Raw genomic sequence first — 24605 nt, forward strand, 5'->3', positions numbered from 1 at the left:
TCTGTCGGGAACACCGTAGACAGAATGCTGATGAAGAGAGCCCTGCAGTCAGTGTGAATGAAGTTCGTTCAGCTCTAAATGGCAGCAAAAATTGGGCTGCCCCGGGACCTATTAGGGGGACTATTAGAGGCCCAAGCGGCAGAGTCAGTCTCCGCTTTGTGTCCGAGCTAGACACATATGAACATTGTGTTCGGGTGTGGTACACCCAGTCCGTATCCAACGTTACAAAATCCAAAATTTTCAAAAATATAAAGTTTTAATTTTCGTCTGTTTGCCGCTGAGGAATAAAAAGGTAAGTAAGAATACGTACTCTTTACTTAATTTTGTAGATTCTAACCTCAAAATAACGCGTTGTACATGGTGTAAGCGAAGTATTGTAGTAGATCTCAATCACTTGAACGTATGTCTTATATCGAAATCTTTGCTGCTCGTAGTGAATTATAATTCATTAAATTTTGTTTCTTGTAATTTTTTATTACAGAACACGCATTAAAAACATGGCAACGCGTCGAATCACTCGAAGCGTTGCTGCTTTGGAGGAGTTGTACAATGAAAACGAGGAGGACAGCGTTACAGAGAACGACACTGACACCGACGACGCCGTAGATGCGGAAGAGGAAAGTTCCCACGATTCTGAAACAGACGCCGAAGAAGAGGCAGAATCTGAAGGAGAGCCACTGTCAGGCGAAGAAGAAGCAGCTGCTCCGAGAGGCGCCCCGCCGCGCAAACGCGGCCGCCCTTCATACCTGCATGCTAAGAGCGGGCACAAATGGAATCTCTCTGCTCCGGAATCGAGGGGCCGTCGATCGCAGTCACAACAATCTTTCGCGCCATCAACTAAAGGTAATGCGACACGTGTTAAAACACCGCTCGAAGCTTGGAGCGTGTTATTTACCGATGAAATTTTAGATATCATCGTCAAACATACAAACGAGCAAGTTGAAAGGGAAATAACTGTGATGAGACAAAATAACGTTAGATTAGATACGTCAGTACATAAAATAATTGATAAAGTAGAATTGAAAGCTACGTTTGGTTTATTGTACTATGCCGGAGTGCATAAGTTGAGCAAGTGCAAAACTATTAATTGGTGGGGAATCCATTCTATGCCTTTATTCAAAGCGACAATGTCTAGAAATCGATTTACATTTATTCTTCAAAGTTTGCGATTCGATGATAAAGATACTCGAGCCGAAAGGAAAGCAACAGATCGATTCACACACATACGAGAGATCTGGGAAATATTTATTAAAAATTGTATGGACAACTACGAGCCCGGCACAAATACCACTATTTACGAGCAGTTGCTTTCTTTTCGAGGTCGATGCTCTTTTAAAATGTACATCCCCTCTAAACCAGACAAGTATGGTTTAAAAATCATTTCTTTGAATGATGCAAGCACTCACTATATGATCAATGCGATCCCTTACTGCGGAACTGTTACTGATAGATTAGAAGGCGAACCGATTCCTACGTATTACGTGCGCAAATTGAGCGAGCCATTGTACAACACCGAACGTAATATAACTTGCGATAATTGGTTTACCTCTTTGTCCCTTGTAGAAATGATGAAAAAAGAGCACAATTTATCTTTGATAGGTACAATAAAAAAAAAATAAACGAGAGATTCCTGCTCAATTCAAAAGTTTATCCAAAGATACTCCGAATATTAGATTCTGTTACTTAGAAAAAAAAACCTTACTGTCATACAATCCTAAGAAAAAAAAAATTGTATTAGTTTTATCGTCGATACATCAAACAGGTAAAATAGATGAACGAAGTGGAAAACCGGAAATGATTGAATTCTACAACAAGACCAAAGGCGGCACCGATCGTTATGATTTTAAATGTCATCAATACACGACAGCTCGCAAGACAAGTAGATGGCCTGTTAGATCTTTTTATGGAATGCTCGATCAGGCTGGCGTTAATTCTTTTATTTTATACAATCTTAATCAATTCAATGCACCTCTGAAACGACTCGATTATCTTCGAGAGCTGGCGTTGCAATTAGTTAAACCTACTTTGATTAAAAGATTGGCAACACCTACTCTGAGGATAGGTCTGCGAAATACGATTGAAGAGTTTTTGGATTCTCGTGAGTTGCCAGAAGAAATGGACATTCGCGATGAGTTTGTCGACAATAGACTTCCAAAGCAAAAGAGATGCAACTTATGTCCAAGTTCCTTTGACCGAAAAACGTATTATAAGTGTCTTAGATGTCATAAGGCGATGTGTAAAGAGCACGTAGCGAAACTGTGCTGCGAGTGCGGCAATACTATGTAATATGACTTTTGTAACCTTTTGATAATAAATATTCGACTTTAACAATTATTTTTGGTATTTATTTATATGATACTACTCAACAATATCTGAGAAACAATTTTTTTACGCTCAAAGTAATTATTTTTAACCTTTATCATCATAAATCAACGAAACAACGTTTTTTCGCTAACTCGAAAAAACGCGTATTTTCATTTTTCAAAAAAAATATAGTTTTTGGAATAAATCAAAAAACGGTTATGAACATTTGAAAGAACTACTTTTTACCTTTCAAACGCGAGTTATACAATGTTAATATCTTTTTTTTTCAAAAAGTTACAGCATTTTGAAAAAAAAAAGGTTTTTTTACAAAAAAAATTCAAGACCCGTTCACATTTTTCATTATAATTTTTTTTCAATCAGTTAAATGATTAATCTGACAATTATATCATATTTTTGAGACAATTTCACACAAAATGAAAAAAAAATTTATTCAAATTGACAAAGTACAGCTCGATATACACCCAATCAAAGTCGCCGGGTTAGGCTAACCCATGTCCGTACTGAACGTAACTTTTTTATAGTCCGTACCCTGAGGGTTGAAAATGCAAGTGTTTTGAACTACAACAAAACACGTAAATATTATCAACTTTGCCTTGACTTGAAAAAAAGTCAGGATCGAAATTTTTGCGTTGCTATAGTTTGTGCTGAATAAATTTGATAATTTCAAGTAGATTAATTGTTATATATAAGTAAGTGAATATAATTAATTAATAACAGTCAAATAAAGTATGAATTACTGTTATAATATACAATTTAGGAAAAAAAAGTACCGTAGAATTAAATAAAATTTTGCAACCTCAAAATACCGGTCTGCTTGCAGTAAACACAGTCGGTAGTCTGGCTGAGTCTGGCGCTTTACAACAAATCAATTCAAATAGCAAAATGCTTCAAAAAATAAATGTGAGTGTTTCTTAAAATTATTTATTAAAAAACAAAAAAAAAATAGCAATAATAAATTAACATTTTTATTTTTAGAAAACTGCTGATTGCTTTAAAATTCTTAACCTTAAAATTGAACAGTTTATGATGACTAAAAAAAAATTTAACAATTTTAAATAACAACGTGGAGTTTTTTAAAGAAATTTTTATCATGGATCCCGATTTTGTGCGTGCAATTTTATGTAGCAGTGGACAGTTTAAAGAAACAATTAAAGATGTGGAATTGGATCAGCTGGTGGAAAAAGTACCTGCTATTGATGCCCGGACAATTACCGCGCTTTCAAAGTCTCTAGCTGATTCTATTTGTTATAAAATTTCTCCAGATGCTCAAATTAAATATTCTGTACGACTCCAATTAATAGTAAGTATTTTAAAAATTAATAATAATAATTATTACTGAAATTAAGACATTTTTTTTTTTTTATTAAAAAAAAACAAAAAGAAAAAAAAGCCTTAAGAATTTTTAAAACAACCGGAAAATATTTTTAAGTAAGTAAATTATTATAAATAAAATTCCACTTGTAAAAATAATAAAAATTATGAATGTAATTTTTCAAAAATATTATCTTGGTAAAAATTTAATTTTTTAATTAAATAAAAAAATTATCAGATGTCTGTTATTATTTTGACTGTTAATTAATGAAAATTAAAGTAGTAGATATTTAATAATTTTTAGAATTTTTTTGAAGAAATAAATTAGTGCAAAAAAAATTAAAAAAAAAAATTGGCATGTAGAAATTTTAAAAATTAAAAATGCAATTTTTTAGAAACAATTTCTCAGAACAAGTTTCTTTATTAATTAAAATTCAAAAATTGTTAAATAACAGCTGTCTATAATGTCATTTTAATTAAATTTTCAATATTAAAATTAAAGTACCAGATATTTAATAATTTTTAGAAATAAATTAGTGCAAAAAAAAATTAGAAAAAAAGAATTGGCATGTAGAAATTTAAAAAAATTAAAAATGCAATTTTTTAAAAACAATTTTTCAGAAAAAATTTCTTTATTAATTAAAATTAAAAAATTGTTAAGGTAATAGACCTAGTTATTGAGACTTGCAATTTTATTTTAATTAAAAAAAAACAAATCAACTCTGATAAATTAATAAATATAATTTTTGAATTATAAATTTTAAGATAATTGGTTTTTTCAGATCATTTTATTTTTTTAATTAGAATAAAATTGCAAGTGTCAAACAACTAGGCCAGTGTCAATAACTGGGTCTTTTACCTTAAATGACAGCTGACTTTAATGTCATTTTAATTAAATTGTCAATATTAAAAATTATTTTATTAAAAATAAAATAATAGTCTATAATTTATGAAAATTAAGTTAGCCGGCATTTCAAAATTTATAGAAATTTTTTATTGAAGTAATTTTAATTGAACAATTATAAAAAAAAATATCACATGTAAAAAACTTGAAAAACTATAAGTGCAATTTTTTAGAAATATCTTTTTAGTTATAAATTAATAAATTAAGCAAAATAAAAAAATTAAAAATGTCGGACAACTTTATTGTAAATTAAAATGTCTTATTATTTTGACGTTTAATTAAATTGTCAATTGTCAAAATATTAGAATTTTTTTTACTAAAAATAAAATTAAAGTCTAAAATTTACTAATAAAATTCTTTACAGGATATTCTTCGAGATTGGTTGCATCCACCACTAGGCCTTGGAGATCATCGACCATTCTGTCAGAGTGAGAACATCCTCGAGCTCAGTAAGACAGTTATCACCAAATATTTACTAAAAAAAAAATTATGCGATGACAACGCGACTCCGGAGCAATTAATCACCTTGATAAGATCATTGATTAACATCGCGAGTATCAATCCAATTTACGCTCAGTATTTAAAACTAATTATCAAGCAAGTAACCGAATTAGAAGTAGCAACGGATTACAAGCTAGTGCAATTTATTCTGAGCAACGAGAAAGAAATAAATTTGGAATTTTCTGCTGTTGAAGATTTATTTATCTGCCAAAGCGAGAAGATTATTGAAGAGCCGATAGTCGACTGCTTTATTTCCAACATCAACTCTCAAGATCAGTTTAAGACAACAGAGAGTTTTGATAAGTTAATGAAGAAGACTGCTTATTCTCCGAAAATATTCCAGGTCGTTTGTAGCTTGCTGGGAAAGCTCTGCGCTCAGTTACAATTTTCGTCTCTTGTGTTGTTGTTTATACAATTTATTTTGAAGACTATTGTCTCGCTGCGAGATGATGAGGAGAGAAATTTGCTTAATCTTTATCCGATTAATTTGCAATCTTATGTAATTCTTTTGAGAATCGAACCTCGTTTTTCTACGGAGAATTCGAAGAAGTATTTGTTGGAAAGCTTGAAAAAAATTTATTCTGAAGATAAAGAGCAGATTTTAATCCTCATCACTCATTTTCCCAAGTGGTTAGACGAGTTGGTACCTTTTTTATGAGATTAAATATTAAGTAAAAATAATTGAAATAAATAAAATTAATAATCAATAATTAAATAATAAATAATAAATAAAATTAATTTATTAGATATTTGATGATTTTAATAATTTTTTTAACAAATAAATTATGGCAAAAAAAATTAAATGAAGAAATTAAAAAAAATAAAAAATTCAATTTTTTATAAATAAATTTTTGAACATAATTTATTTATTAAAAAAAAATGAAAAATTGGCAAGTGATAGTTTAATTAAATGTTATAATTATATTTAAATTAATTCAGCTGGTATTTAATCATTTTTGTAACAAATAAATTTTATAGCACAAAAAAAAATTAAAATGAAGATATTTAAAAAAATTAAAAATGCAATTTTTTAGAACAATATTTAAATTAATTAAGCAAACATTTAATAATTTTTGTAACAAATAAATTATAGCAAAAAAAAATCAAAGAAAAGAAATTAAAAATTCAATTTTTTATTAATTTTTTAGAACAAATTTATTTGTTAAAAAAAATTAAAAAATAATCACGGGCTGCTAAATTTAATTTCATAATTATATTTAAATTAATTTACTAATTTGTAACAAATAAATTATTGCAAAAAAAATTTTTAAAAATTAAAAATGAAATAAAAAAATGATGAAGTGATTGTTAATTTTAATGTAATTAAATAATAATATTGTAAATATAAAAGTCATTTGTCTAAAACCATTGAATCTGCCTTTTATTTCACCCAAAAATGTTTTTTAAATACATTTATTTTAATTATGCAATAACGTTCTCTCATGTGTTTACTTAAATGTGCAATAATTATTAAGAATTATATAATAATTAAATGACATGAGAATTTACACTAAAAATTATTCTTTTCAATATATCTTCACACTTCATAGTTATCTTTATTTATTTATTTATTCATATTATATTTATTTATTTTAAACAACATTTCAGGCCTGCAGCTACCATCGCCATCATGTAAATAGCGTAATTTCAACCATGTGCTGTAATAATAAAATAAGAATAGTTAAATAAATAAAAGGCGTAATTTATTAATATTATTAAATTTTCAATTTTTAAATATTCCAACATTCTATTAAATTTAATTATTTTTTACAGATTTATTTAACTTAATAATATTTTATTTTCTTCAACATTTGTTATTTCTTCTTTCGGAATTTTTTAAAATTATTATTATAATATTAATCGGGCGCTTAATTAATAAATAACATGGCAGTGATGGGCTACGTTGTCTTCACTCCAAATTATTTCTTCGCAGCCCGATAATAATAATAATTTATTTATTTCTTCTCACTAATAAAATTATTATATATAATTTTACAATTAATTTTATCCAAATTAACAATTTTTTTTTATAAATAAAAATTTTATGTGAAGAATATAAAGAAAAAATGATTAATTTAAAAAAAATTTCTATAATTAATTTTATTAATTTTAAATCTTATATTCTAGTCACTATACAAAAAAAAAATTATTATTAAAGAAGAAATATGAATGTGTGTACATAAAATATGTATTTAAATTTTAATTAATTACATAAATTGTGTAAGCACAAACATTTACAATTATTTTAAAGATTAATGTGATTATTTAATTAAAAAAAATTGTTTTAAAGGATAATAAAATATAAAAAATAAAATAAAAGCATGAATTTGCAATTAATAAAGGAAGCATTAATTAACTCAGACTAGAGTAAAATTTAAAGAAGCTAACATTAATTAATTAATAAATAAAAATTATTAATAAGTAATTATTTAAAATTTAATTATAATTATTAACATTAATTAATAAATTGATAAATTAATTTACTAAAAATTAGTTATTAATCAAAATATAATTATAATTATTAACAATAATTAATTAAAATTAATAAATTGATCAAATTAATTAATTTATTAAATCATAAATTGGAAAATTAATTAATAAATAATAAAAATTAATAATAAGTAATTAATTAACTAAAAATTAGTAATTAATTGAAATATAATTATAATTATTAACAATAATTAATTAAAATTAATAAATTGATATAATTAATGAATTTATTAATTAATAACTTGATAAATGAATTAATAAATAATAAAAAATAATAATAAGTAATTAATTAACTAAAAATTAGTAATTAATTAAAATATAATTATAACTATTAACAATAATAAATTAAAATTAATAAATTGATATAATTAATAATTTGATAAATGAATTAATAAATAATAATAAGTGATTAATTAACTAAAAATTAGTAATTAATTAAAATATAATTATAATTATTAACAATAATTAAAAAAGATTATTAAATAATCCAGCAGGTTGAAATTACTCCAGGGAATATTCTTCTTATTATCAAAAAACATCAAGTGCTTTGATAATTTATAATTATTATTTTTTTTTTAACAATCGACGGCTCTCGTATTTGTTTAATTATTTTAATAATATATAATATATATATTTATATAATTTAAATACACATGTTTTTATTTTATACACATTATTATTTAATAATAGATAAATTGTACACGGAGATTTATTCGTTGGCGACAGTAGCGTTAATTTTTCTAGATTATATTGAAGAGAAGAAATATTTTTATGAGAATAATTATTTAATCCCACGCGTGTGAAAAAAGATCTATATAAGATTATTAATAATCTAATTTTCATTCACATATTTTATTTAACGTGTAATAATAATTAAATTGATTATTAACGGTACAGTTGTTGATTACAACCATTACAACATTATTAAAACAGCCAACGAAATATTTTATTATTTATTTTTTCTAATCTTTAAATACCTAACGATCGATTCAATTTTCGTTTTATTTCTTCTCATAAAAAAAAAAAACAAATAAAAAATAGCAATTAATAATTAAATAATTTTTAATTTAACAACTTATTAATTAATTAATTTTATTTCTTCTTAAAGCTGTCTAAGAACTCGCGTCCTGTTTTATATTTCTTCTTTTAGATTTCGTTTTTTAAAAACAATTTATTTATTTATTTTAAATGTTCTGACATAAGATATATATTCTTCTCATATATTTATTTCTTTATTGAGTTAATTTTTTTTTTTACGCAACAAACTTTCTTAGCCCTTGTATATATATTTTAATCAACATTAAAGGTACGTGTGTAGTAATATACCCGTGTACGTGTTACAATCATACTCGCGTACATTTAGATTGTTAATGTAATATAATTATTAGGGCTGAAAATAAGTATATGTAGGTACGTATATTCTAGACGCAATTGTGTAATTAGTGTGTGTGTGATTAAATCAGCGAGACCCCTAGACCGCCTGTGTGTAATTTTTTTTTTTTTTTTATAATATATGTCGGTGTTTTATCATCTTCATTTTAATATTAGTTATAACATATATATATTTATATACCTTAAATATTTACTACTTGTTGATGTTTTTTTTTTTTGTTTGTAATTTATATAGATCACAATGTGTCATACCATCTGCGCCAGTAAACAATTTTTTCATTTTATTTCTCTCCTTTGTTATATTCTCAAATTAATTACATATATTTCCTTACTTATTTCCTTTCTATTTTATATCTCTCGAGCGTCTCTCGGCTTTATATATTTTATTCCATATAATTTATTATTTATCATTATTTTTGAATATACTTTTTGATCCAATTATTATAGTTAGATTTTTTAAATTATAGTTTTAGATAATATTACATGTTATTAGGGCCAAAATTTTTGACTAAATTTTGAAATTAATTGTTCAAAATTTAATTTTATAAAAAGAATATCTATTTTTTTTTAAAACCAATAATTAAGCTGCAATTTAAAAATTAATATTTTTATAAAAACCAAAAATTTTAATCATTTTTTATAAATCTTAATTTTTTATATTAAAGCTAAAATATTGGTAAGAATAAATTTTTTAAACAAAAGTTCAAAATTTGATTTGATAAAAAAAATGTCTATTTTTTTTAAACCAAAAATTAAGCCGTAATTTAAATATTATCATTTTTAAAATTACCAAAAATTTTAAATCAATTTTTGATATTAAGGCTAAAATGTTGGTCGGAAAAATTAATTTTTGAAACAAAAGTTCAAAATTTTATTTGATAAAAAAAATGTCTTTTTTTTTTTAAACCAATAATTAAGCCGCAATTTAAAAATTAATATTTTTATAATTACCAAAAATTTTAATAATTCTTTATAAATCTTAATTTTTGATATTGAAGCTAAAATATTGATCTTAAAAAAATATTTAAAATGAAATTTTTTCAAAATTTAATTAAAAAAAAATTTGTCTCATAATTTTTTTTTTAAACCAATAATTAAGCCGCAATTTAAAAATTAATATTTTTATAATTGCCAAAAATTTTAATCATTCTTTATAAATCTTAATTTTTGATATTAATGCTAAAATATTTATCATAAAAAAAATTTTTGAAACAAAAATTCAGAATTTAATTTTACAAAAAAAAATGTCATAATTTTTTTTTAAAACCAATAATAATTAAGCAGTAATTCCAAAATTAAGACTAATAATTAATTATCCAAATTTTTGGTAATTCCAAAAATCTTATTTTTTAAATTCCAGCTTTCTAATTGGTCTTATAAAAAAATTAAGACATTTTTTTTATAAAATTAAATACTGAACAACATTTTTTATAAAACCAATATTTTAGCTTTAATACAAAAAATTTATCATTAATTGCAATTAAGTCAAAAATCTTGGCCACACATATTATTATTTTAAATATATAGTTGAAAATTTTTTACTAGAGAAGATGACCTGTAATTATTAAAATAAATAAACAGGCTCATTTATTTTATTTTATTTTATTACATATTTATTCGTTAATATATAGGACATTTATTTTTGTTCGGAGCCCGGAAGGAATATTTAATATTTAATATTTAATAATATGATACCGAAATTAGCAAACATTTTAATTATTAAATATAAAAACTGAAATTTTTGAAACGTCTGCTACTTAAAGTATCATCTTAATTAATTCTGACTATTTAAATATACTCTACTCGCTTCTTCTCAAATTGAAATTTTTTACGGTGAGATTTAATAATTATGAAATAACTATCCTAGATAAATTCAGACCAGCCGAAATAGTTGATTTAGAAAAGAACAAATAATGAAAAAAATTGTAGATAATTGAACATCGCTAAAATATAAATAATTTTACATTATTTTGTTATCGTCTGTTTTTTATTTATCATTATTATTTATTATTATTATTATTATATAATAATTAATTAATATTTATTTCAATAATTTGTTGAACTGTTAGAGGTGAGAGTCGACTCTAGGTCTATAAATCAGTACATTTATATTTAATTATGCATCACCTCTGTAAATAATATTTCGCACCAGTGCGAAATACAGTAACGCGTTTAATATTCCATTTTAAATAGAAGATAAACGCAAATATTTATTATAATTACTTTGTTTAAAATTTACTTGATTTTTTTTTTTTTTTAAATATTTAAATAATTATTTCTTCAATTTATAATTATTATTGAATTGATATTAGCACAGCGTTGCAGAATGAAAGCGTATCAAGATTCATGAGCTGGAAAATCAACTCGAACTCGTTTCTTATTTAAAGTGTAATATTTTTCACGAGCTATTTATTTTTCAGACAATATTTTTTCGTGAATATTTTTTTTTTTTTTTTCCATCAGCACTCAATTATTTTTCCTACGCCACAAAAAAAGACCCAATTGATTGCACAATTTTTATTTTAATTATTATTTATTTTTTTTTTACTATTATTACATTACAATAAAACTTAAATATTTTTATTTATTTTTAAACACTCAATAATATTTTTTTTTTTTTTTCAATTTTGTGCAATCAATTAAGCCTAATGGACACTGGCATTTAATTACAATACAGATATATTTATAATTTCTATATAAATACCTATTATGCATTTAGTATTACATACCTAAGATGCAATGATATTATTCAAATCGGCCGTCGGTCAAATATTATAATTATTACAATTAAATACGCATAAATTGCGTGATTAAATCTCATATATAATTATATCAATACTTTTCGCCTCATAAAGTATTTAGAATTTTTAAATTAAGATTTTTTTTTTTTTTTTTGTATCCAGTACAAGTACACAGAAAAATTTTTTCTACATATTTTTTTTTATAGTTTAATTAAATTAAACTCAATATAATTTAACATCATATAAATTACACATTACACAGATTTAAATGTCTAACACTCTTCTACAATAATTTACTCTTCATAATTTTTTAATAATTCTATATAATATTTTTATATAATTATTTTTCATGTGGAATAATTTTTTATCGAGTGGACATTATTTAACGACAGTTACCAAAATAAAAATAAAATTGTTAGTAATTATTATTATAATAATAATATTAATATTAAATGAAAAATAATAAAATAGACTCTTTAGGAATACAAAGGCTGAGGTGCCCTGTCATCGTTTAGTTACCGTGGCGAAGACAATAGCCCCTACCGAATGCAATAATCGAGGTAGAAAAAAAGCCGTTTAATAATATAAAGCAACCGTCGTATGTCCTTTTAATTATTATTTTTTTTTAATTAAATGGTGCAATTATTACGATAATAATCAAATAATAATAACGAGGCGCGAATATTAATTTTGTTAGTAGCTTATAAGGAAAGAACAAGACTACACTAAATATAATCCCAGATTATTATTATTATTATTATTATTATTATTTTTAATGATATTAGCTCATCCCGACATTATACTCATCGAGACCTTTCATTTGAGTACCCACATCAATTTTTCATATATTTTATATATTTATATATATTATATATATGTATATAAGAAAAATATATCAAAAAAGCATGTGGGTACTCAAATGAAAGATCTCGATGATTGTAACATCATGATGAGCTTATATCTTTAAAAATATCATAAATTGACAAAATACAATATAATTTCTTAATTGTTGACATTTTTAAAGATATAAGCTCATCTTGATATTACACTCATCGAGATCTTTCATTTGAGTACCCACATGCATTTTTGATATATTTTTGATATATATATATATATATATATATATATATATATATATATATATATATATATATATATATATATATATAAAAATATATGAAAAATTGATGTGGGTACTCAAATGAAAGGTCTCGATGAGTATAATATCGGGATGAGCTAATATATTTAAAATATATATTATGTATATGTATACATGAAAAAAAATATATTATTCAATTATAATCCTGGATTTTACTAGCTACTATCTGAAATTTTTTTTTACTGAGTATAATCTGAGATAATATCCAGTATCATCTTGTTCTTTCCTTGTACTTACACAATAACACTGTAATTATAATTATAAATTCTGAACAATCAAATTCAATTATAACATAACATAACAAAATATTTTTTTTTATAATTATTTTAAATAATAATTAACATTTTACGTACGTAAGTCTAAAAAATAATCCCATTTTAAATGAAAAAAAAAATTACTAGGGCTTTAAGCCAATTAATTAATTCTTATAATTAAAAAATAACATTATTTAGTTTGCTAATTAATTAATTAATTAATAACAAAAAAAAATTAATAGTAACTAAAAAATAAATTTATGGGATGAACGACTGTGTACGTGTCTATAGTTGTATATATTTAATAGTGTCGTGTGTTTATATGATGATGACGGTACGACGGCAACGATGACGATGTTTTGATGACGGTGACGACAGCGCCGGCGCGATGATTACGATGATAGTGGTGATGATGATGTAAATATATATATGCTCTGACAAGTTGGATTTTAATATTAGCGAGAACGAGTTGTAGATGTAGCTGTTTTAGTTTTTAAAGTTGTTGATGTTGTTGCTGTTGTTGCTGTTATGTTGTTAATAATTCAAATTTTCGAGTTGAGGTTTCTAAAACCTTTTTCACTTGATTAAGTTTGAGTCTAAATTCGGATTTGGATTAGGCGAAGAGGCGGAAGTTGGTGATACCTGTTGCCCGGATCCTACGGTACCCTTGCTGTCAGATAATCCAGATGAACCTATTCCAGAGGAGCTATTACCTCCACCACCTTCTTTCATTTTTTCACAGTAATCTGCAAATATATCACGAAACCGCGACCAAGATTTTTCCGGCACAGTTATGGCTGTTCTGAAGTTTGTTTTTACCTAAAAATAAATTATTATTATTTTATAATTTATCGAACGTAATCAATAATAATTACAAACTAGCAACCTTGCAGTCACTATGTGACTGCCGTGACTTGTGAATTATTAATAAATAAAATTTTGTTTTATTAAATAATAACTTTTGTTAAATTGCACTGTACTTTGTTAAAAATTGAAATTTTTAAAGATATAAGCTTATCCCGATATGTTACACTCATCAAGAGCTTTTATTTGAGTACCCACATGCACTTTTGATATATTTTTCATATTTACATATATATAATATATATAAATATATAAAATATATGGAAAATTGATGTGGGTATTCAAATGAAAGGTTTCGATGAGTGTAACATCAGGGTGAGCTTATATCTTTAAAAATGTCAATAGTTCACAAGATACAAGGTCATTTCTTATTTATTGACATTTTTAAAGATATAAGCTCATCCCGATGTTACACTCATCGAGACCTTTCATTTAAGTACACACATGGCAATTTTAATATATTTTACATGTATGGTATTTTTGAAATATATAAATATATAAAATATATGAAAAATTGATGTGGGTACTCAAATAAAAGGTCTCAATGAGCGTTATGTCAGGGTGAGCTTATATCTTTAAACATGTCAATAGTTAAGAAGATGCAACGTAATTTATTGATTATTTTCAAAGATATAAGCTCATCTCGATGTTACACTCATCAAGAGCTTTCATTTGAGTACCCACATGCATTTTTGATATATTTTTCATATTTACATATATATAATAATATAAATATATAAAATATATGAAAAATTGATGTGGGTACTCAAATAAAAGGTCTCAATGAGCGTTATGTCAGGGTGAGCCTATATCTTTAAACATGTCAATAGTTGACAAGATACAAGGTCATTTCTTAATTATTGACATTTTTAAAGATATAAGCTCATCTTGATGTTACACTCATCAAGAGCTTTCATTTGAGTACCCACATGGCAATTTTTATATATTTTATATATATGGTATTTGTGAAATATATAAATATATGAAAAATTGATGAGCTTATATCCTTATAAATGTCAATAGTTTACAAGATACAAAGTCATTTTTTAATTATGTAATATTTTCTTAATAATATAAATAATAATAAAATTTTCAAGTCATTATTATTATTATTGTTGTTGTTGTTGTTGGTTGTACAAATGAATTAATTATTCATTAAGTTAGTGAAAGAAAATAAAATGGCAAAGTAAAAAAAAGAATAAAGAATAATAAACTAGACTTACTTCGGAAATTCTCATGTAAATACCGCGGTTGTTTTGTCCAATATCGAAATAAAAGTTTTTGTTGTCAACACGCATATAACGACCCTCGGGTAAGTCCCCTTTAAATCCACCGTCATCGACTCCAAACTCTTCCAGGAGGTCCGTCAGCGCGTCACGAAACTCGATCATTCCTTGAGCAGGTATGGCTATTTGTGTCCTTGGACCACCTCGTGTTATCGTTTGAGATACCTGTTGTGTTTAACAATTATTGTTAGTAATTATAATTACTAATTACTCAGATAATTAGTTGAAATTGTTTGAAATTTATGTAGTGTGACTTACTCGTAGAAAACGACCACGAGAATTTTCTTTAAGGTCCAAGTAATACCGCCTATTATCTTTTACCATCATTTCTGATTTAAGTTTTCCGTCATCTGGTACATTCTCTGGATTGGGTGGACCTAAATCATAAAATTAGATAAATTAATAATTTTTTAATAAATATATTAATGTAAAATTTTTTTTCTTACTTAAAATAAAATAATAATAATAATAATAATAATAATAATTTTCCGTTTTTTCCATAAACGTGATGAAAGTAAATTTATTGAAAAATTAAATTTAGTCTAACATCAATTTGGATCGGGGAAGTTGGCTTTGAAATATAGAACTCTTTAATTATTAATAATAATAATAATAATAATAATAATAATAACCCACCTAGCGACGCGTAAAAATCACTGAACGTCGAGAGATGATCACGGAATTCTGACGCTGTACTTAAGGCTAGAAATATTTGACTACGCCTGCCATCTGCTCCGATCTAGATAAAATAAACCACCAAAATATTATGCATTGAATAATAAAACATTTTCCTAAAACCATCAAAATCAACATCCTCAAATTTACCTCAGCAACTTTGATAAATCTCCCGCGTCTGTTTTGTTTGACATCGAGGTAGAATCGCTTGCTTTGTATTTGCAGCATCTTAGTCGCGAGCTCCTGCTCACTCTGTTGTCCATGCTGACCTAAAAAGCAAAGATACCAAAATTAATACTTCCTAAAGCCCAAAACAATACCATAAAAATTAAAAATAAATTTAAATAAATTCAAAAAATGCCCTAGAAAATAAGTAGACTAAGATTGGTTGGGGTAGGACAGGCATTTCGATAAGGCCAATAGAGTTGCTTGGTAGCGATCAATAACAGCTGCGGCTGGGGTCAATGACCCTCCGGGACCTCTGCACCACCCTCTTGGCCCACTATTCCCTTTGATCCTTCCGTGCCTCCATCTTGCTAATTTACTAGCTGATCAATCTAACTAATAAAAAACACCAACGTACTAATTTGCTGGATCCCTCCAGGAATAGGAACAGGACTGAGATCGCCCTGGAATATCCGACTCTTAAACATCTTAATATTTTTTTACTGACACAAATCGTCCTTGCGATGTTTCACCATCAACATCTAATCCACCGAGTGTTAATCACACTAAAAAGCATCCTCCATATTCTAATCGGTTTTATCTTCCCATCCTGGTGATAATCATCCTGATCATCTGCATAAATCTCCAAAGGCTTCCTCCAATCCATCCGCAGTGGACCCATCAGACATGTTAGCGTCTGGATCCTGGGTCACCATGTCGAGCCAAAGCTAATCAAGTAATCATACTTATTATTCTTCCTGGCAGGGTCCAGTCAGCCTAGCTCCATTTTTTTACATAACTTCACTCCCCAATTTTTCTTCCTCTTTCTTGTTGATTAATCAATCAATCAAACTCAACAATAAACTTAACTATGTCAAAGAAATAATTGTCGAGTGCATTGATCCAGTGCTGCGCGATTTAGCTGCACCGTGACCTGCCTCAATGACAACTGCATCCTCGAAAAGGAGCTTCGGGAAGAAAGCTCGAAGAGCCACCACAAAGGATTGCATCGCGGATGCGCCGACGCCACCACGCGACAACAAATCCACGAGTCTCCTATCCAACCTAATAACATACATCTTCATTCTATTTTGCCGACTCACTCTATTCGGCCGCATCTTAATCACCCTACAATATTCACAAATAATAATGATTATTTACTTAGCTCATAGCTAGTTCAAAAATAATATTTTTGATTATTTTTTTAATCTGAATCATTAGTGCAAAAGTGAAAAATCTCTCTGATAATAGCTATAAGATTTTAAGTGTTGAGAATTGTGGTTGTAACTGGCGTCTTATTTTGGCTGCTATGATATGATATTTATTTTTTTTTTTTTGAGAAATTGAGTTGTTAGTTGAATCAATAACTTTTTGAAATTTAAAATTTATATTTCAAGGTAAAAGACCCAGTTATTAACACTGGCCTAGTTGTTTGACACTTGCAATTTTATTCTAATTAAAAAAATTAAATGTTTTCAAAAAACCAATTTTCTTAAAATTTATAATTCAAAAATTATTTTTATTAACTTATTACAGTTGATTTGTTTTAATTATAATTAATATCTAATTTTAATTCATATTTAAGTTTATACATTTACGATTTTAATATGGTTTTTGTAAATCTTATTATATTTTTATTATTTTAAGTCGTTTTTTAGCATCTAGGTCATTAACGACTTCTATTTACATCTTCTAAAACGTTAGGACATAGTCTATATTTTGTTTAACAATTTAATGTGTTTTAGGAATATGAAATTGTCTTGATGCACTGTTCCTGATCATTAAGTAGGACCTTTATATTATTCGAGAGGCCTACTTTGCTTCTTTCTAGTCTGAGGTTATTGCACATTATATTTTTCTTTTTTGAATTTTAAAATTACCATTTGGCTTGTGCCTTAGTATTAATAAAATTTAATCTAAATTTATTTGCAATTTACGGTATAAAATTTTAACCATTTTTTCTCATTCAATTTTACAAAATAGTCTACATTGTTTTTTATATAGTTTTTTAAATGAATTTTAAACATATTTAGTCTACTTTCTGTTCTTATATCACCTGGTAATTATACCAAACTAGTGATAGTTTTTTCAGCAATTATTGTTCTCATTCTTTTAATTTTGAATTCGTATAAACAGTCAGAATAAACACGACATTTAACTTTATGAATAAACAGACATGTATTATAATTTTTTGTCTTATCGACATCCAGTTCAATGTATCCAGCATTGAGTCAATGCAAGTATATTTATTAAAATTCAATAATTTACAAACAATAATAGCAGCTTCGTAGCCTATAAAAAAAAAAAAAAAATGGATTAATTAATTTAATAATAAACTTCACCTTCTGGATGCCAATATTGAATTTTATCCATAGTGTCTTCTTTACAGCCATTGACCATGGAATGAATTTTTCCAGATAATCTATTATTATCCCTCCATATGGTTGGACAACCAACATAAAAATAAATCCCAATATCCGGGTTATTTTTTAAAACTCAGTATCAATATTGCCATTAAATAATAAAATAAAATAAACTAATTCCAATAGCAGAAAATAAATTTAAATTTGACACATTCGCGAAGACGTTAGCGTGAGTACTAATCGAGAGTGATGAAGCGTGGCCGTATAGTACAGTAGTCAGCGCTGACACACCGTGTTTGCAGTACAACACTTACAATAATACAATAGTTCTCTCTCTCTCTCTCTCTCTCTTTACATTGTTATTGTATTTAATTGTCTCGTGTGTGAAGTATCAAGTTAAGATCTCCACTCCTGTCCGATAAACTGACAAGCTCGAGGATAAAACAAACATTAGCTATTAAAGTTTTATATCTTCTTCTATTTCTTTAAGTAAAAAATGTAATGACCAGGTATGACGTACCGGTCATTCATGGAGTCGATCGTCATGCTTGTGGAATGCGTAGATCAACCGGATCGGCGATTACGAAGCGCGCGAATCGTCATGCGCTTTCATGTTTCTCGCTTTAGTCTACTGATGTACAGTCGTCTGTCCTCTTGTAGCTCTTGTGAGGCCACGTGACATCAGACTGTTCAAGCCATGTGACCGGAGCCCCCACTTGCCTTTATAGTGACGTCACGGACAGCTGACTATCTGGGATAATTTATTTTACAGATTTTCTTGTATCGGTATCGTCGGATCCTGCTTTTTTTTATATTAATATTAATTAATTAATTAAATTTTTTTTAAGGCATTTATTTGTAATTTCTTCAGTGTTTTCTTTTCTTCTTTTAAAATTACCAAGCCCGTGAAAAAATCAGCTGGGATAAAAATTAATAATTTTTAAATTGTTCAAGTAGTTTTTATTCGAAGAGTTGACGTAGCAGTTGCTAGTGATCCTCTGATGAGTTTCTATTTTAAGAACTCGCAGGAAAAAAATCTAAATTGACATACACTCGGCGCAAACTCACCCAATGACGTTTAACTGTAGGCGCGTTATTCAAATATACTTTTCCAATAATTAATTGTTTTTTTAGCCTTGTAATTCAATGATCGATTTTATTTATCAACTTTTCAATCAACCATATTTCTCTTTGATGTTCTCCAGACTAGTAACTTTTCACTTATTCATAACTTAGTTCTTAATAATTCTTTGTAGCAATTAATAATAATTAATTTGAAAGTTATTGTACTAAAATTAATTTTTTTTAAACTTACCAGCGTCAAAGTCAGCTCCTCCAGCATCCATGCTAGAGTTTCCATACTCTGAAAAAAAAAAAAAAAAATTCATAGTCACTTTAAATGTTACACTAAAGATTAGATAAACTATCGGAACATTCTCTTTAAAAATATTGTATAATTATTATTAAAATTTTTTATTATTATTTATCAAGTCCGGACGGATTTTTTTTTTTTAAAGATTATGCAAAAAAAAAATACTTTTATTTATTGCAAATTCTTGATCTAACTACGAAATTAAAATTAGCAGTCACTTGACTATTTTTTAATTTTTTTTAACAAAAAAATAACTTTAAAACAATTTTTTTGACAAAAAAATTTGTTCTAAAAAATAATTAAAAAAAATTGCATTGTTAAATTTCTAAATTTCTATTTTTTTTTGCCATAATTAATTTATTTTCAAAAATTCTAAAAATAATCAAATAACTTGTAAATTAATTTTCACTATCCAACTAAAGCAAACCAATGAAGTAAACTAGGTACATATATAGAAAAGTTTCTGCATTAAATCCTAAATATAAATACCGAGAAGCCGTAACAACTGAGATAATAAATATTAAAAAAAAAAAAAAAAAAAAAGGGGGTTATGTTGTGTTAAATTGTCCGGTCTGGTAGTCATATAATCAAATCGATTACATCATAAGCGAGTTGCTGTACGAAGCTATACTCGAGGAAGCTAAACTCATTTACGACCTTGACAAAACAGTATGACAATGTTTAATACATTGATAATTTATAACAAAGTATCATTGAGTGGAGCAATATTTTTCCAACGATTAATAATAATAATACTAATAATGACAACAATTATTAAATAAAAAAAAAATAAAAAAAAAAAAACACCAGGGTGTAATAAATAAAAAAAATGTATGCTAGAGAGCAGAATGGTGCAAAGGAGCATAAAAAGAGATGGACAACAGTCCAAAGATAGAGAGGGCTCTCTCGAGCGACGTAGCAGCCATCTTGGATCTCGAGTCGTGGAAAATAAAAATTTTTTTTCGGCGTCTGACAGAACGCCACGAGGACCGAAACAATTACCAATCGCGTCGCCATGCCATTAAACAAATATCACAATGTGTCAAAAAAAAAAAAGTAAATAAAAAAGAACAATGTCACTATATATTAATTTAAACAAAAACAACAAACAGTATGGAATAATCTTGTACTGATAGATAGTACCAGGATAGTTGCTCCAAAAAAGATGTCGGCAGTGTGTTATATATTTTGGTGACAATCTATCTATCATATCAAAATAGCTCGATAGTTTAAATGATAACACTAAAGTTAGCCGACATTTATAATTATTAAATTAAAACTAAAAAATATTTTTTAAAAATTGCACTTTCAGTTTTTGACAAATGAAAATTTTTTGTAATAATTTTTTTAATTCTAAAAATTTTTACTTAATTTTGATGTTTAAATGATTTGTATACTCGGTCTTACTTTGCGGCTGGTCGTCCAAGCTCTCTCTGTCAGACATGATTGTTCTCGGATTGTCCTACGTTCACCAGCAGCCTCTTGTCTTCTTACTTCTCCTGAATTTTTTCCTAAACCAACGTTTCTTCACCTACGTTACCAACGTCACAACACAAGAGGAGCTCCGAAAGAGCTCCCGGCACTTGTCCTCCGCGCTCACCAACTTCGACACCCAGTTCGCTCCCTCTTTTTCACTCCCTCTCTGTCCTGGGGTATCACGCTCTCACTTCTGTCAATCTTATGTGTATGTATATGTATCCACACACGTACACAGCTGCTGTTGGGTGATTTTATATATTTAATACACACACACACACACACACACAAAATATATTTAATATATTTTTTATATATTTATGGACGTAGATCACCAACTAAAAAATAATTCCGTGACTATTAATTATTTATTAATAAATAATAATTATAGAAATAGTTTGTTGATGGCCGCGGATTAGTTACAAGGATACTTACTGGGTTAACGGGATTAAACGACACGACGGATTTGGGAATTATAGGTAGTAGACTCGAGCACGGTCGTCCGACCCGCCGACCATCCACGGCACCAAGTCGTCTTGGTGAACCTCTCTCTCGCCAGCACCACGCTCGTTCTGCTCCGACTCGACTCAACAAAACTCACGGTTCCTCTGTCGTTTCCTCGACTCTCGACTACCCGTGGCTGGCTGCACTACACACTATACATGTAACGTACGTGTAAGAGCACCTCTCTTCTCTCCCATGCACCCGTGCCGCGACCCACCGATCTTCACTTCAGACTCGGTTCACTTTTCTACACTTTATTATTACATACGGCTCTTCTCTGTACTCCAACTACACCAGTACACCAGCTCAGCTTGCCCTTCACCAGTTTTTTGCTACCCCCGTGCCCCGTCAAGGCACACGCAATCAAATACACGACATCCGCAAATTCTACGGCTACAATCCAGCCAATCACGCCAACCGACATACATTTCTGACATTCGTCTGTCTTTTTTTAGTCTTCTGGTGGTTTGGTAAGTGCGTCTTTGTTTTTTGCGCGTTATCATCGCTAACAGGGATTTTACTTGTCAGCTGATGGTTTCAGCGGGATTTTTTTTAATTTTTTGTTACAGGTGGCGCTAGAGTCGTCTTTGGTTTTGAATTTTTTTATTGACAGCTGTCAGCTGACTTCAGTATGGTGAATATTTAGTTTTTAATTTAATAATTCATTTTTAGATTAAAAAATTAATAGTTTTTTAAGATTTATCAATTTAAAGTTTTAAATAGTAATTAATTTAATAATCTTAATAATTTTTGTAAGTTAGCTGTCAGCTGTTAATTTTAAAAATTACAATAAAAAAATGCTTTTAAAAATTTTCACTTGTAATTTTTACACGTGGAATTTATTAATTAATTTTTTTTTTGTAACAATTTCATTGTTAAAAAATTCTAAAATAATTTTTAATGTCATCAAAAAATATTTATAAAAAAAAAATTGACATTTAGAAATTAAAAAAAATTAAAAATTGAATTTTTTTTAAGAAATTTGTTTATTAAAAAAATTAAAAAATTGTCAAATGACAGCTAAATTTAATGTTATAAGTTTTAATAGTAAGTATTAAATCTTTTAATGAAACTAAAATTAATATAAATATTTTAATTTTTATTATTAAAGTCAACAGATATCTTGAAATTTTTTTATTTTTATGACAAACTATTTTGAAAAAAAAAATTTGACTTTTAAAAATTAAAAAAAGTTATAAGCTAATTTAAAAATAGTTTTTTTATAATTATTTTAACTTGAAAAAATTCAGAAAATTTTTCTCAACTTGATTTGTTGAAAAAATTTTCATAAAAATTGATTAAATTATTTATTTATTTATTAAATTTTGATCCTAGAGCAATGATAAAATAATTAATGATAAAAATTGCTGTTGTCTTTAATTAAATTAATTTAAATTATTAAAAAATTGTCTGATTTTTATTAAAAAGGGAAGAAGGATCTCAAAAAAATATTACAAACAATTAAAAAACTTGTTAAGTAACAACATAAAAAAAATTAAATAAAGAAGAAACAACTGTTTATTCGAACCTAATTTTATTATTCTTATTTTTTAAAGCAATAACACGGTCAAGTCCAAATACAATTATGCGTATTTTGTACCCATACATCTAGAGTGTAATCTTACATTGAACGTGACTCAGAAATAATTATGCTCATCGCTTTTAATTTATAAATACACAATAATATAATTTAATTTGGTGTGTCTGTTTTTTTTTTTTATTTAAACAGAGTATTTATTAAAAACGATTCGGTACCCAGAAAAATAAAAGTAAACCCCTATTAATTAGGTGGTAGTTAAAAAAATGTATAATTAGGATCGGTTTGTTTTTATTAATGTCTTTTAAGTGTTCTATTTCTGTTAATTGTCACGTTGATCTTTAGCTCATTTTTTATTGTATTTATTTTCATTTCAAAGATTTTTTTATTTTTGTTTATTTCACGAAAATGGCCGCCACATAATAAGGCACACAATTGATGCAACGCGCACTTTATAATAGCGATATATTTTACATTTAATATTTAATAATAATGATAATAATAATAATAATAATGGTAATAATAACAACTTATAATCATACACATTTCAAAGTTTCAATGCCAATAATTCAATGTGCCACTTTTCATATATTTTTTTTAAATAATCGAACATTTGACAACTAATGGCACATTTGTAAATTTTTAACTCAAAAAATAATAATAATAATAACAATAATAAACATCCATGATAGTAAATAAAAATTAAAAAGTTGATGGCCGCAAATACATTTTTATTACATATATTTTTATTATTTTTACCCTTATTTGAAAGTTTTATTATTTAGGAATAATCATAATATGTGATTGATGAATTATTTACATATTCCTATATGAGGTATGCTTGTTTGTGTTGACTTCGATATGGGATTTTAATTTTATATCAAGATATGGATTAATACCTATTTATTTTATGACACTGAAGTTGACAGACTTTAGAAATTTTTTATGACATTAAAGTTAACAATCATGACCATTTTTTAATTTTTTTCCAAAAAATTATTTTTAAAAAATTGCATTTTTTATTTTTTACAATTTCTAGATGTCAATTTTTTTTACCATAATTTATTTGTTACAAAAATTTTTAAATTATTAAAAATCTACTAAATTAATTTTCATAAATTTTTTTAGAATTTTATATCAATAAATTTAATTAAAAAATTCCACATAAAAAAATTTCAAAAAATTAATGAAAATTTTTCAAAGCATTTTTTTAATTAGAAATAATTTTTTTTTAAATTAAAAAAAATTTTTCAAAGCATCTTTTAAATTGAAAATACTTTTTTAAA

At 26.4% G+C, this 24605-nt stretch overlaps 3 protein-coding genes across 5 annotated transcripts; 2 read left to right on the forward strand and 1 right to left on the reverse strand.

Moving 5' to 3' along the window:
* The first annotated feature begins 129 nt into the window (after positions 1 to 129).
* Positions 130 to 2181, forward strand: LOC123271155 (piggyBac transposable element-derived protein 4-like). Its single transcript, XM_044737389.1, has 2 exons — positions 130 to 400; positions 482 to 2181. The coding sequence occupies exon 2, from the start codon at positions 498 to 500 to the stop codon at positions 1617 to 1619; it is 1122 nt and encodes a 373-aa protein (XP_044593324.1). The 5' UTR covers positions 130 to 400; positions 482 to 497; the 3' UTR covers positions 1620 to 2181.
* Positions 2182 to 3126: 945 nt separating this feature from the next.
* LOC123271156 lies at positions 3127 to 5706 on the forward strand. The gene is made up of 3 exons (XM_044737390.1): positions 3127 to 3225; positions 3301 to 3625; positions 4905 to 5706. The coding sequence occupies exons 2-3, from the start codon at positions 3416 to 3418 to the stop codon at positions 5697 to 5699; spliced, it is 1005 nt and encodes a 334-aa protein (XP_044593325.1). The 5' UTR covers positions 3127 to 3225; positions 3301 to 3415; the 3' UTR covers positions 5700 to 5706.
* A 7649-nt stretch (positions 5707 to 13355) lies between these two features.
* Positions 13356 to 22178, reverse strand: LOC123271201 (transcriptional activator protein Pur-beta). 3 transcript variants are annotated; one of them, XM_044737446.1, is made up of 8 exons: positions 21714 to 22178; positions 21210 to 21616; positions 19746 to 19793; positions 16053 to 16171; positions 15864 to 15966; positions 15486 to 15604; positions 15165 to 15392; positions 13356 to 13896 (listed from the first exon to the last, which is right to left on the reverse strand). In XM_044737446.1, the coding sequence occupies exons 2-8, from the start codon at positions 21244 to 21246 to the stop codon at positions 13654 to 13656; spliced, it is 897 nt and encodes a 298-aa protein (XP_044593381.1). In that variant the 5' UTR covers positions 21247 to 21616; positions 21714 to 22178; the 3' UTR covers positions 13356 to 13653. The 3 variants fall into 3 exon arrangements, with proteins under 3 accessions (XP_044593381.1, XP_044593383.1, XP_044593382.1); XM_044737448.1 differs by lacking the exons at positions 19746 to 19793; positions 21210 to 21616; positions 21714 to 22178 and adding an exon at positions 18410 to 18565; XM_044737447.1 differs by lacking the exons at positions 19746 to 19793; positions 21210 to 21616; positions 21714 to 22178 and adding an exon at positions 16486 to 16807.
* Between the last annotated feature and the right edge of the window lie 2427 nt (positions 22179 to 24605).

The sequence above is a fragment of the Cotesia glomerata genome, linkage group LG9 (assembly GCF_020080835.1).
Source record: "Cotesia glomerata isolate CgM1 linkage group LG9, MPM_Cglom_v2.3, whole genome shotgun sequence".
NCBI lineage: Eukaryota > Metazoa > Arthropoda > Insecta > Hymenoptera > Braconidae > Cotesia > Cotesia glomerata.